At 44.7% G+C, this 13,984-nt stretch overlaps 1 protein-coding gene across 1 annotated transcript; it reads right to left on the bottom strand.

Moving 5' to 3' along the window:
• Positions 1–3,063: 3,063 nt before the first annotated feature.
• Positions 3,064–13,624, bottom strand: RTCB (RNA 2',3'-cyclic phosphate and 5'-OH ligase). Its single transcript, XM_033058811.2, has 12 exons — positions 13,468–13,624; positions 13,280–13,358; positions 12,402–12,469; positions 11,169–11,268; positions 10,002–10,158; positions 9,269–9,425; positions 8,024–8,183; positions 7,523–7,698; positions 6,550–6,738; positions 5,965–6,075; positions 5,142–5,261; positions 3,064–4,122 (listed from the first exon to the last, which is right to left on the bottom strand). The coding sequence occupies exons 1-12, from the start codon at positions 13,558–13,560 to the stop codon at positions 4,015–4,017; spliced, it is 1,518 nt and encodes a 505-aa protein (XP_032914702.1). The 5' UTR covers positions 13,561–13,624; the 3' UTR covers positions 3,064–4,014.
• Between the last annotated feature and the right edge of the window lie 360 nt (positions 13,625–13,984).

Raw genomic sequence — 13,984 nt, 5'->3', positions numbered from 1 at the left:
GGCTCCGGTATAAGAATGACTCAGACACCTCAGCATGTGAGGGCAGCCCAGCCCCTGCATGTCTTTTACTAAGCTAGTAAATATTAAATTAAATGCTGGCAGATGATCCCATTTCCCTTTCCTGGTCATAATCTCTCCAATTAAGACTAGTGATTACTTTGGTTTCTGAATTTATATATACAACATGACCCAAAGCAGTCTCCTGGGGTTTGGGAACAAGGGTGCAGCAAGATGGGGATGTGCTCAGTGCTACGAAAGCCAGCAACATCAGCTCAGGCAGGAGATGGTTTGCCTGAGGAGACTAAGCTGCACATCTGCCATGGGAGACCAGAGAAATTTCTGTACCTTCTGCTCTCCCACCTCACACATCGCTCAGCATGATCCCCACCCTTCTGCTACATATTGCAAACAAAAACCCCGCCAGAAATGACATTATTTTTGGTGTTTGTGGGTGCCGGGGGGTTATCATCCTCTACTTCCTCCCATGATGCAGAGGACCCTCTACCCAGTATGTCCCTGGCTGGGGACTGCAGAACTCCTGCTTTTCCACTGTACGCCTCCCACTGCCACCTTTCCAGACAGAAAACCAGGAACACTCGTGCTCAACACTGCTCAGGCTAGGACACGGCTCGACAGCAAAGCAAATGCCAGGTACAGGCAGGGCCTGCTGCTTCCCTGAAGCTTTCCTGCAAGGAGGGAGCATGCTGGCAGATGCTGCAGGAGGGATATTGCTCTGTCTGATGGCTTTGAAGGCTGGGGCAGTGGAGAGAGAAAAGAGGCCAGTTAAGTGTGTTTATGTTTGAGGAACAAAGGAGAGCGGAGGAGAGAGTGGGGGTGCCTGCGCCAGAGATGTGTCAGAGATCACTTGTTCCTTCTGGGCCAGAACACCAGCCTGGGACCACCAGCGTAGGAGGAAGCAGTGTGTGCAGAGCTGTGTTTAAAGCAGGGAGAGGAAAGTCAGAGCAGAGGGAAGAGAAATCCCAGGACACCTAGGATGGTGACAAAGTGACACCAGGTGATAAACTTCAGACACCAGGCTCCCAACCCATGAGGTGTGCAGTATGGTGCAAATACACCACAGCAGCTTACCTTGCTGGGGTCTGGCTTCCCTTCAGAGAGGCTGAACTAGGGGAGTTAGGTGCCTGGAGAACACAGAGTGTGACCAAGTCAAGGGAGGCCAACAGCTGCACCCCAGCTTTGCTCTGTTGTGACAAATGAAACGCAGGTGCCCCATTTGCAACACTGCTGGCAGGAACTGCTGTCCCAGGGTCTCACACAGCCCAGGGGCTGAGTGCTCCCCTTCCACCTGGCACTGCACCCCACAAACAGCACCCTCAGCTTGGGGTACAATCCAAAGGCTTTCTGAGTCACCCAAAGGCAACCAAACCCTGAAGTGCAGACGTAATGCAGACACCCTGTGCAAGCCAACAAACCTGCTCCCGCAGGCCACAGATGAGTGAACCAACTGAACTTAGGCAGGGAACAGGTGAGTGCCTGTGGCTGGACAGAAGGGAGCAGCAGTTCCCTGGGTAGATGTAGACCAGATCTCCTAACACTGGTATCCCAAGGGAAAAAGGCCCTAACACTCATTCACCAAGGCTTTTTCAGTCTTTTGGGAAGGAAAGACATCATCAACAATATTTCGGAGTTCTCAGTAATCTTCCATGGAAGCAGAGATGTTTCAGTAATCAAACTGGTTCTTTGGTGTTACCAAAATGGTCCTGCAGATCCACCTGTATTTCAGCACATGAATTTTAATACTGCAGGCCTTCCCTACCTAACACTTCTTATAATGTATTTTTTAAAATTATATTAAATTAATTATTAAAATATATTTTAAAAAATTATTTAAAATCCAAAATAAAAACAAAAGTTGGTGGACAATCCTCCTGGCAGAAAAAAAGACAGACCTGAACTGGAAAAAAATCCTGGTTCAAACAAAGAACCGGGAGACATCTTACATTTTTCCTCACTTTTTTAGGTGGTTAGGAAACCAGCACTTGACTTCATACAGCACAACATATAACCAAAACTAATACCAGCTTTGTAAGAGGAAACCAAAATTGACAGCTCTTCTTGCAGTCTTGAATGCTAATGCATAAACATCAGAGGACTTAAGACATACATCCCATCCATATGACAGCACCTCCATGGTACTCATGATTTTTGCTTGTTAAAAACTTAAATTTGTCCCTTAATGGTAAGGGTAAGTAGAAGTTGAAAAGAGAACTGTGTTTGTGAAATGCTTATTTTTAAATGTGAATGTTTTAAAGGTTCCCTTACATTCCACATCAAAGAAGCTGAAGTATTTATAGACAGAAACTTCTGCAAAGAACATAGACTTCTGCAGATCTGAGAACAATTTTTCTTTCAGTCACTGGAGGCTAATTCACATTTCTAGGTGAATTGATTTTTCTTTTAAATTCAGCAAGTATGTCTCAGACCTCTGAAATGGCAATCTGGAACTGTTCCACTGAAGAAAGGAGAGGGAAACAAGAAGATTTAAGTTCAGACCCACAAGAACTCACAGCAGTGCCTATAAGTACACGTGCTGCTTCTGAACCTGCACAATCACAGCATTTGAACCTAAGAAACCAGTAAGAACAAAGTGACTACGACAGTAGTAGTAGAAATACCATTATGCATTCTAAGATCCTGAACTTAAAGGGATGTTTCATCAAAAGGTACTGCAGCCCATCAATCACTATCTGCTCCCCGTACACGAGTCCTTGGCAGGGCTCCACTGCTGCTTTGGGGTGTTACTTCCCTCCAGCCGCCCTCTTGTGCCGGCACCCAGCCTTGCAGGCAGGCGCCGTCCCCTACAGGCAGGCGTCCAGCGAGGTGGGCTCAGCACAGCTGGCAAGGACAAGTCACAGCTATCACACTCCTGCCATAACCGACAGCACAGCACTGCCCTTCCTTGTATCCTGCAAAAATTGTTCTTTGCAAGAGCCACCATCCAAAGTCTCAAAACGCAACGCATTTCAAACTCGTATATGGCTAAAATGTCTGTTGTCTGCTTTTAAGTACACAGAATAAACATGACACAGATACACTGCCACGTCCATCTTCCCATTTTATTGTAATCCCCAAAATGATCCAGTGGGGATGGTCAGCTTCCCCTCCAGCCTTGGTTAATGAATGTGAAAAGAAACACTGAGTCCCATCACATTGGGCCTGACCCTGAAATTGGGCTCCCTTAAATCAGAACCGTGGGACACAGAGAGCAGCATTACCAACCCAACTTTCACATGCTTAGAACATTTTAAAATGTTGGATTAGCACATCTCTAAGTTAAGTTACAACTTTTACTAGGCAAACAAAACCTCTCAAGGCAACATACTCAGTTGTGTTCAGCTTTTCCAAAAGACTGTGGAATGTCCACTTGTCCTGAGCCAAGTTCACCAGGTGCTGTGTTAAATGGGAGAGGCTGGGGTAAGACTCTCAAGCTTAGCTAGCCTCTCTCAATCTGAGCAGGAGATCGCTCCCAACTTCAGATTCCTCACCCAATTGCCACAAAACATGCAACAGTACAGACTATGCATAAAGGTACCTGCAAACAGGACAGCCTCTCCCTGCCCACAAGTGCAATACCGTGTCTATCAGAGTACTTCCATACGCAGAAAGAGCTCCAGGCACTCAGGTGAGGCAACAGCAGGTCTGGCTCGTACACCACCTTCACTGATGGAGGTGGTCTTGCAGCACAGCACTTACTGACAACTCGGGCAACTCTGAAGTCCTGCCTGAGCAGGGAAATGGAGGAAAGACTGCATATAAAAACCAAGACTTACTTATTTCTTTGCCCTGTCTCGCAAGGAAAGAACGCCATATAACAAGGAGGAGGGGCATTACTTATGGCTAGGAGTGGTTAAAAATGGGTGTGTCCTCAGCTGTTGCGTTTCCAGAACAGGAATGTGATATTTGAGCATCCTACAGAGTCCAAGAGGTGTGGGAAGATGGTAACTCTAGTCAGTTTTGTGTTAAGGCCTGGAGACATTGGTGCTTTGTCGGCTTCTAGCCTTTTATAACAGCAATAGGTCTCAGTTTAATGGCTTTCTTGCTGATGCCAGCTTCATGGCAGGTGTTAACCACATCAGTCACATTCTTATAAGACTCTGGTGCCTGGAGGGGAAAAAAAAAAAAAGACAAAACTATAAACAACCCATAGTCACAGGAAGTCAGGTGTAGGCTTTTGAAATCCACTCTTCACAAAAATAACCATATAAACGGAGGGTGTAGAAGTAGGTGAACAGACTGAGAATGTCCACCTTATGTATCTAAGAAATCTCTAAGACACTTAGCTTTCCATATAAGCTCTCATCACATGTCTGATAAAATATTAGCTATTTTAATCCAGTTTTTCAGATAATCAGCCCCCCAGCATGTGAGAATGTCAAGCCTCATTATCTAGTACGGAAGTAACTCCAATTTCTTCTTTACGGGTAGCCTTTAAGTTTTATCTTCATTGCCCCTAGTGACAGCAGTCAAAGTTTAACTCTAGAGCTTCCCCTTCTGGCCCCTATTCTGACAAGGAAGCTGCTCTTAAATAGAGACTTTAACATATAACATACCATATAACATCCAGAAAAGCATAGTGCCAAATGATTAACACTTTTATGAGTGAGGTTATGAACAGAAAAGGCATGTTCATGTATGCAGAGGAACTGGAAGTCAGAACATTCAAAGTTTTCTGACCATTCAGAGTTCTCTTCTTGAGCAAATACAGGAGTTCATTTTAAAAGAGGATCTTTCAAGCTGCTACTAATCTACATGAAAGTTGCAGTGTAAGGTAAATTTAAAGCAGGGAGAACATCATTCAAGAAGAAAATCCATAAAACATAGATACTTTTGTAGATGCTCACACAAAGATAGCAATTATCCCTATCACTAGGCAGAAGAGGAAAAAACATATCCCTCAAAACCTGTCAGTCAGGCATCTCCCCTTTCAGCATGCTTTTAGGATAGAGAACACTTCATACCATTTTCCAAAAAAATTGACAGCTCTATCAGAAATCACACAAACTGCCTATTTAAGAGTACTGGCAATTGCTTAGCACTGCAAAAAATCAGGTCAGGCAGGGTCATTCAGCCAGGGAGAAAGACCCCCTTTTCCCTCTAAGATAATGAAGTACTAAACTCACTTCTTCCATGACCAGTTTGGGAGAAGCAACACGGATGGCAATGCCCATGTCAGCCAGCTTGTCCAGTACGTCCTGGAAGTCCAAGTTACGTCGAGATTTGGCTCGAGACAGTGCACGACCCTAGGCCAACAGTTTTGTTAGTTCTAGTTCTTGTAGTAATTTGGAAAAACAAAACTCTTTCTTATAAAAAAAAACCATTATTGCACTATAAGCAAACACGGAATAACTAAGAGCATAGACCACAGTAAACCTCGATACAGGAAATTATTTCAGCCTTTGGGTCACAGGTTCCTCCAAAATCACACCTCTGGTATGATGGCTAGGAAAGTTTCATTTGTATAACACACTCATCTGCAAGTGTCTTTTCACTCAAACCAAACCAAACCAAACTCGAAGTTCAGGACTTGGAATTTACTGGAAGATAATTGTCTTCCTCAATGATTGTCTCACACTATGAGTAACAGGGGAAGAAATACCTTCTTCTAACTACTGAGGTGTTTTATATAGTAATCCCTCCTGTTAGTTCAGAGAGATGGGAATTTGGTAAAAGGAGCTTATTCTCCACATCTTCATCCTAACATCTACCTTATAACAAGCAGTCTCCCCTAGATTTTCTGCAGAAGTAGTCACAGTTACCCAGTAAGGGACAAAGATTTCTACCTTGCAGTTCTCCTGGGCAGGGACTACTGGCAAGGCTACTTTCTGCTTGTATGACCAACAGACAAATCACACAAATCACACAAATCACCCTCAACAACTTTGTTCTCAAAAGTGATGTGACAGTCTCATCCCAATCCCTCCCTGAAATAACTTCTTGACTTACAGCTCCATGACAAGTAGTTCCAAAGGTCTCAGTCATGCCTTGCTCTGTGCCAGTGAGGACATAGCTACAGGTGCCCATTGTGCCACCGATCAGAACAGGCTGTCCGGTCAGCTGTGGATGCAAAGCATTCATTCATAAGAAAAAGCTGAAAAAACTCATTCTTAATAAAAGTCTGAGAGGAACTGTATCTTCAGAAAAGGAGGTCAGATTAACATTCCTTGAGAGCATCTCTGGCTGTCTCAAGTGCCTGGAATCAAGGATTCTAGAAAACTAACCGCACCGAAAGATGCAGACCAGTAGATCAAAAGCCTTGTGTCCAATAGACAGACAAGGCAAACCATTGTATCCTGCCCTTGGCATAAAGGACTTCTTTCCTTTTATATTCTTCCAACCATTTTGGGTGTGGAGCAGAAGCAGGAGCTCAGTGTCTCAAGGATGTAACACACACATAAGCAGAATACTGCCATCCCACCAGTGCTGTTAACTTAAAAAATAAACTCACAGCGTTTACGTATCTGTCAGGGACCCTGAAATTGTCTGATTAATCCAGAATTGTCTATTTCCTTCTCCCAAAGCTAAACTTACTTGATAATCAACAGCAATAAGAGGATGATGAGGAGGGAAGGCCCTGGTTGATCCCTTTCTGTGCACCAGCAGCGTCCGCTCCTTTCCATCCACCACATGCTGTTCCACTTTGGCAATGTTGTGAGACACATCATAGATAACGTGCATGTCAAGGTCATCTGGGGTTGTGTTGAAGACTTTGGCAAAGGCCTAAAAAGAGAGCAAATCAGGATGTGACATACAAGATCATCATAATTTAGCCGCAGTGGAACTGAACACAACAGTGCTGAGAATGACAGAATTGGACTGCATAGATTGTTTCTCTGTCCACTGGCAGCTTCCTATTGTAATTCAGTCAGATATCAGGCAAATTTGTGCAACTCTGAAAAGCTGGCTTTAGTAACAAAACCCCCTAATTTTAGCAATAAAACCCCAGTTTTTTTGTATCCTCTTTTTCCAGCTCAAGGCATTTTCAAAAACACTGCTTAAGTGGCTTCTGCCAAGTACAATCCAGTGATGTTGAGAGGTTTTAGACAGATTGTTCTGACTGCAGCTTCGTGCAAGTCTCTGCAGAAAAAAACAGTTTAGGAAATATAAAAATGAAATTAAGTTAAATAGTTGTGCTGGTTTTGTATTAATTTATTTTTTGGTAAGGAAGGAAAGGAATCAATTATGGAAATAACTCCTTGTAAAGACCTTGGCAATTTCCTTTAGACCTGACAAGAACCAAAGTTCTTCTTTATACTCTTTAAAGTTTGAGCCTGCTTTACCTTCCTTCTAATCCTATCTCACAGCAGGAAATGAGTAAATAATTCAAGTGCACTGGCAATTTGGCCAGCACTAGACCCACCACATAAATTGGTGCGTTGGCCGGGAAATCTCAAACTGGTGAACCAAAACCACTACAACAGTGCAACTACTCTTTGTTTTCTATGTCTGGGATAAAGCAGATGTGCAGCAAAAGTATTTGTATCAGAGACAACTCTATTCCTACCTGTCGTGTTAGGAAAGTCATGGAAGAGCGGTTAACCCAGGCATAGTTGCCAGCAGCTGCCATTCCCTTCAGGTAATCCTGTCCCTCTGCAGAGGCAATCCTGGCACACGCCAGCTGGCGATCATTCACTATGATTTTGTCCCGTTTCATAGCTTTCTCCATAGCCACCAGTGCATCTGGGAAATAAACACAGCAAGTCTAAGTGACTTCTTAATTTTGCTGCAATCTTTAAGATTAACATGGGTGCCTGTAATTTATATTCTAAAACTGAACTCATCTGTGCAAAGGTCAAGCCCAAGGCAGCTACTCAAATAAACAAAGCAAATCTGTGGCAGAACGTTATGAACTGTTTGCAAACAGAGAACACCTGATCAGGCAATTCAGGATGCTCTCATAAACTGCACTATAAGAAATCCTCTTTGGTGCTGGAGTTTGCTGTCAATGACAAGACATGCTGAAGAGTCTGCTTCTCTCCAGGTAGCTACACCAGTCAGATCATACCTGTGGCAACCTGGTGGCCCAGCCCTCTGCTTCCACTGTGGATCATCACGCACACCTGCCCTTTGTGGTCAATGCCCATTTTCTTAGCAGCATATTCGTTGTAAATCTCATCCACCACCTGGATCTCGGCGTAATGATTTCCAGCTCCCAGGGTCCCCAGCTGCCAATCACAACACACTGATCAGACAGGGCAGGAAAGAATCCTCGGGGAGCACAGGGCAGAGCTATGGCAAGGTTTTGGGTTTAGAAAAGGTTTTTTTTGGGAAAAATATCCCCATGTAAACTGCAAGGGAGTAGAACCACTAGCATCACCACTTTCCTTTTTGTTCAAATTTGTAACTACCTGTGCAGTTGGAACAAGACTGTGATTAAACAAAAAGACCAGGATCTACATACAGACTATGCTGCCACTTTTTTCCAACTTACTTTGGCCTGGATGGGAAGAATATACACCATTGAGACTTCATATACAGTTTGTACAGACAAAGCAGACAGTCTTATACTCAGTCATAACTCCACAAAGAAGTTACAACATCTCATTAATTAGGTACTTAAAACTTTTCAGGAGATTAAAACAAGGTATTTCATTTCCAAGCCGAAATTTTTTCAACTCCGTAACAGATGATTGCTTATTTGCAAGGCAAATGTGAAAATTTGGGACATAACATTATTTTGAGGCTAAAATGCAGTAATTCTGCACCACCCCAATTAATAAAAAATAGTTTCAATTAGTATAAAGAATATACAAGAAAATTTTACAAATGTACCATTAGTATAGCCATCTCAACTTGTTCCACACAGAGCTGTAAGACACTATATATAGAAATGAAATCTGATCCTTAAACTGTCATTCAACTACGAGCTAGCTCCATTTAATACTGTATCTTTTCTCACCCTGCGACTAACTCGCTGAGCAAACAGGGACAGAAGTTGAACATTAAGTTGCATGTCTCCTCAAAACAAAATACATCTGGACATGGAAATGCCACCCAATATAACTTCCAGTACCAAGTGTTAACAAATTAAAATCTGATGGTCCCAGGGACCTTAGGTACACCCAGTATTAATCTCCTCTCTTGGAGCTCTGTCAAGAATTATTCAGAACTGACTGCACCATCTCACCTTTCCCCCTGCCCAGAAATGCTAGACACAGTTTCAAGAAAAGACACAGAATTAGAAAACTACTCTCTAACCTCTACATTTGAACATGGAAGCATGCACAGCCCCCTTGAAACATAACATTACCTGAGGCAGACCCCTTTTCTTTGCCCTTGAAGAGACTTTGTTGGGGTCGGCCTGTAGCATTCTTCCATATTCCTCACAGTGCTCCTTGTCCTCTGCCCAGGCATAGCCTTCCCGTAGAGACCAGTCCACACCCATCTCCAGTGCCTCTTCCAAATCCCTGCAATTATCAAACACCTACATAAGATGATTATCCTTATATATGCTTAAAATGCCACTGGATATGGCCTTGAGCAACTTGATGCAATTTTTTTGTTAGACCTACCTTTAGATATAGATCCTTCCTGAAAGGAGTGGAATGAGATGACCTCAAAAGAATCATCCAACCTAAATTATTCTATTATGCTATGGTCAGCCCCAAACTCTCCTAACAACAAGTCCAGCTTCACAATACTTCATGAAAATCAAGCTTTACAAATATGTTAACTTTTGACAGATCATCGCTTCTTCTTCTTTGGTGGGTGGCGAATACCTTATTTTCTATCCTATCTCTCACGCCTTTCAAAAAAGTTTTCTGAGAAGAAGTGAGAACCCAGCAAGAACTGGTTTAAGGGTTTTCAATGGGGGAAGAAAGAGCTGACCGTGCACTGATGATTAGTCAGTCCTGGTAAAGCACATATGCAGTAAGAACAGAAAATATTTTAGAATTACTTTTCCTAAGTCTCCCACTGATGAATCTTGCATCAAAACAAACAACAGAGATGTTCCCTCTAGTGATGTGTGCATATTCTCTTACTTGGCATTCATGGGGATGACACCTTTGGAGCCGACACCAACAGGAATGTGGTCAAACATAGCCTGGGCAAGCTGTTCTTTCACAGGCTGCACGTCACTTTCATCCAAATTTGTCCGCAGCAAGCGCACACCACAGTTGATGTCAAAGCCGACACCACCTACAAGTGGAGAAAAAGCCATGTCAGGGAGCATGTACTGAAGGCTGTAATCTCACTCCTTTTCTTGTTACACAATACAAGGGAAATAAAAGGAGAACTGCATTAAGCTTTGTTTTAATAGATTTACATGAAGCCTCAGACTTAAGACATAGCTGGATGATTGCCTACAGAGCTCCCTGTTTACAAAGTTACTTCAGCAAGGTGACAAAGAGAAGTGGACATAATTATAAAACACACTGCCCATAGAAAGTAGAGGGAAGATTCCTGTTCTGCTGCCTAAGGTCAGAAGAAAAGTGACAGATCTTAGAACGGCTCCCTGACATAAAATGTTCTTAAAAGCAATCCTCAAAAATAAGTTCTTTTTTGAATCTTCACTGGACTAAATAATAAATAGTTTTTAAAAAGTAATAAACACTTACAAGGAATACGAAACTTCAGTACTTGGTGTTTTGCTTAACTCTTAAGAGTTTATAATAATAAATTCTATAAGGTAATGCCAAATGTGAAAGATAATCATGCCACCTTTAGTATGAAAGTTCTGGTATTACTAATGTTAGAGGGGAGATACCAAACATGACAACCACACAAGCTTCAGACTATCAGTAACCAAAGATCTGGGTGTTTGCTAAAAAGACAGATATCCTGTAAGGTCATGTTTTAATTGCAGAAATAGCCTCAAAAGATGTTTTCAGACTTCTCAAAGAAAATAGTTCTTTATCAATCCGGTGAATCCTCAAGGTCAAAGACTTCAAAACTGAGGGATACCACAAGTCCAAGCTGCAAACACAAGGGCAGTTTCCCCTGTAGTGTTTAGCTGTTCTCAGTGTAACTACCTGCTCCATAAGGAATAAAGATTCTAAATGTAAGAATTGAGCACCCCTTAACTCCCTATAATTCTTATTTTTTGCTTTGTTTCTGAATGCTAAGTACTGCAAAGTCCTGCCATTTTGAAAAGTATTTTTATGCCATTCCAGATATTTCTCAGAGCAGGTTAAGTCAGTCATCCTTACCTGGTGAAACCACTGCTTCAGGATCACTCATATCAAAGGCAGCCATGTTGCCAATAGCAAATCCATAGCCAGAATGGACATCTGGAAGGCCTATTGATCTCTGAAAGGCAATTTTAAAGCTTTATGAAACTCGATGCTGCAGAGTTGCCTTGGTTATACTTTGCCTTTTGACAGTGCTTGTCACATTTTTGAACAAAGGTATCAAAAAGAGAAAGGATGTTCAGACACAAGTGGAGTGAACACATCAACTCAGGTGAGGATCTAATCTCTTGCACTTACAGGACAGCCAAAAAAAGCAGAGAGCAGACCTCTGAAGCAAACAGCCCACTGTGACACCCAGAAAGTTATCAGAAACTGGAACTTTTCAATACCTATTAAAGTTCTACCACACACTGAAATGAACAGCACTTTTGAATGGAATTATTTGCTGCTTTTGCCTCTCCTTACCATCACCAAGAAATCCTTGGTTTGGAAATAAAACATGAAGATTTGAATATATAGACGATTGTAGCATCTCTTCTACAAACTACCAGCCAAAACTCCCATTTTAGCAGGTTGTTACTATTCTACCTTACTCCCTTTCGGCCTGACCCCCAAGGCATTTAACAGCATGCTGGTCTGCCTTTTACTGCATCCATAACTTCAAAACTTCTGTCAAAAGAGACAATGAAAAAACCTGTTATTCATTACTTATTAATATACGCAATATTGAATGTGAAAAGGATCTTTTCCACATTGTACTTTGCACTTCTTGAAAACAGTCACAGGTAAGCATTTTCCTCCTGCATCATTTTATCTGATGCTTTGCTTCCAAAAAAGCAGAGGATGAGGCAAGGCAGTGTTGAATGCATATGAAGGCTCACTTCTCACGAGGCCAATAACAATAATACAGACAACAGTACCACCTCCTGCCCTCTCCACACTTCTCCAATTCAAAACCAACAAGCACTTAGTACGAACAGTGGGGAAACGTGGCTCAAGAAGCTTAAACAGCATGAAAAGCTGTATGACAAAAGAAAAGCAATGAAGTAAATGGCTACTTCCCTTTCTGACTTCATTTTGCAGCCTGCCCTTGCAAGTGCTCCTTACTCAGACACAGATTCCTAACATACGTACTGCCTGGAGAAGAACTTTGGTTCATATCTCTTGCCATGAGCAGATTCTCATTTGGAATGCAATAATCCCAGGCAAATGGGAACAGAAAAAGAGCAGATTTTCAGAGAAGATACTTACATGAACAATGCCAGGCAATGCAGCCACATTCCCAATCTGCTTCATAGCAGGCAAGAAGCCACCCGCACCTGAAAAACATTTTTTAAAAAAAGTAATCTGATAATTTACCATGATAATCATGATAAAACATTTTCTAAAGAGGCTGTTTAAAACACCGGCAAAAAAGGAGTCGGTCACCAACTTCTAATAAAGAGCCTGGCATTGTGCACAACCTGCAGTTTCATTAAATGTGGTGTTTACTTCACTGAAGACCAAGTTCTGCTGTGTTTGTACCAAGAGCGTGGGGTCTGGGCTAACAACAGCAGCGTGCTCCCTCCAGCCCAGCTGGCAGCTCGGATGCAGCCCTGCACTCCAGCCCCTGGCAGCACCCCCACAGCAAACTCTGAGCAGCATCCAGGGAGCACGGCCGAGCACGGCAGCGCCGTGAGAGCTGCCAGAGCTGGGCCCAAAGCTGGGCACAGCCGTGCTGGGGCGCCGGTGACGCCTGCGGCTCTCCCCGGGCTGCGGGCACGGCAGGCGGGATAACCCGCTCCCGTGTGCCGCCCCTGCTGCGGCACAGGGGCTCGTCCCGCAGGAAACCGGTGACAGCACAAGGGGACAGCCTTAGGCTGTGCCAGGAGAGGTTTAGGTTGGGCATTAGGAGGAATTTCTTCACGGAACGGGTGATTACACATTGGAATGCGCTGCCTAGGGAGGTGGCGGATTCACCGTTCCCAGAAGCGTTCAAGGAGAGGCTGGACGTGGCACTCAGTGCCGTGACCGAGCTGGCATGGAGGTGCTCGGCCACCAAAGGCTGGACTCGAGATCTCAGAGGTCTTTTCCAACCCGACCGATTCTGTCATCCCCGGGTCAGGGGGCCCGCTCCCCGCCGGACCCACCTCCGCCGCGGCAGGCATTGCGCAGCTCCTCGAACATCAGCTTCTCCAGGGGGTCGTTCACGTAGAAAACGCCCTCCACCTGCGGGGAGAGCCGTCAGCCGCCCGGCTCCGTCCGGGCCGCCCCGACCGCGACTCCGCGCCCCTTCCCCCGACCCCCGCCCCGGGCACCCAGGCCCTCTCCCACGCACACGCATGTTCGGCACGAAGCCCTTCTTGATCCGCCAGCAGTTCTTATCGATCTTGTCCAGGTACTGCAGCTCATCGTTGTAGCTGCGGCTCATGGCGGCGGCGCTCCGGCTCGGCGGATCCCGATGGCAGCGCCGGCCGGCGGCAGGAACTGACGCGGGCCCGCCGCAGCAGCGGACAGGAGCCGCCGAGGCTCAAACCTCCTCGCTCAGCCCTGCCTCCTGCTGCCTGCTTCCCTCCCTCCCTGCTCCTCCCTCCCTCCATCCGTCCGTCTGTCTGTCTGTCTGTCCCTCAGTAGCCCGCCCCCAGCGAAGCGTATGCCAGGCCCGTCTCCCACGATGGTGGAGCGGTGCCCGCGGGCCGGGGTGTGACAGGGAGCGCAGGGAGCCGGGTTGTACCTGGCTGTCCCCTCCCTCACACCACGTACGGGGAAAACCCCAAGTATTTTTATCCAAGTGTCTGTGCATGCTGCCCCCGGGGCAGAGCAGCTTTGGCCGTGCGGTATTTAAGTACCGCCCT

This window comes from Catharus ustulatus, chromosome 4, assembly GCF_009819885.2.
Source record: "Catharus ustulatus isolate bCatUst1 chromosome 4, bCatUst1.pri.v2, whole genome shotgun sequence".
Taxonomy (NCBI): Eukaryota; Metazoa; Chordata; class Aves; order Passeriformes; family Turdidae; genus Catharus; species Catharus ustulatus.
The sequence above is the reverse complement of the archived record's forward strand: the minus strand, read 5'-3'. Positions and strand labels throughout refer to the sequence as shown.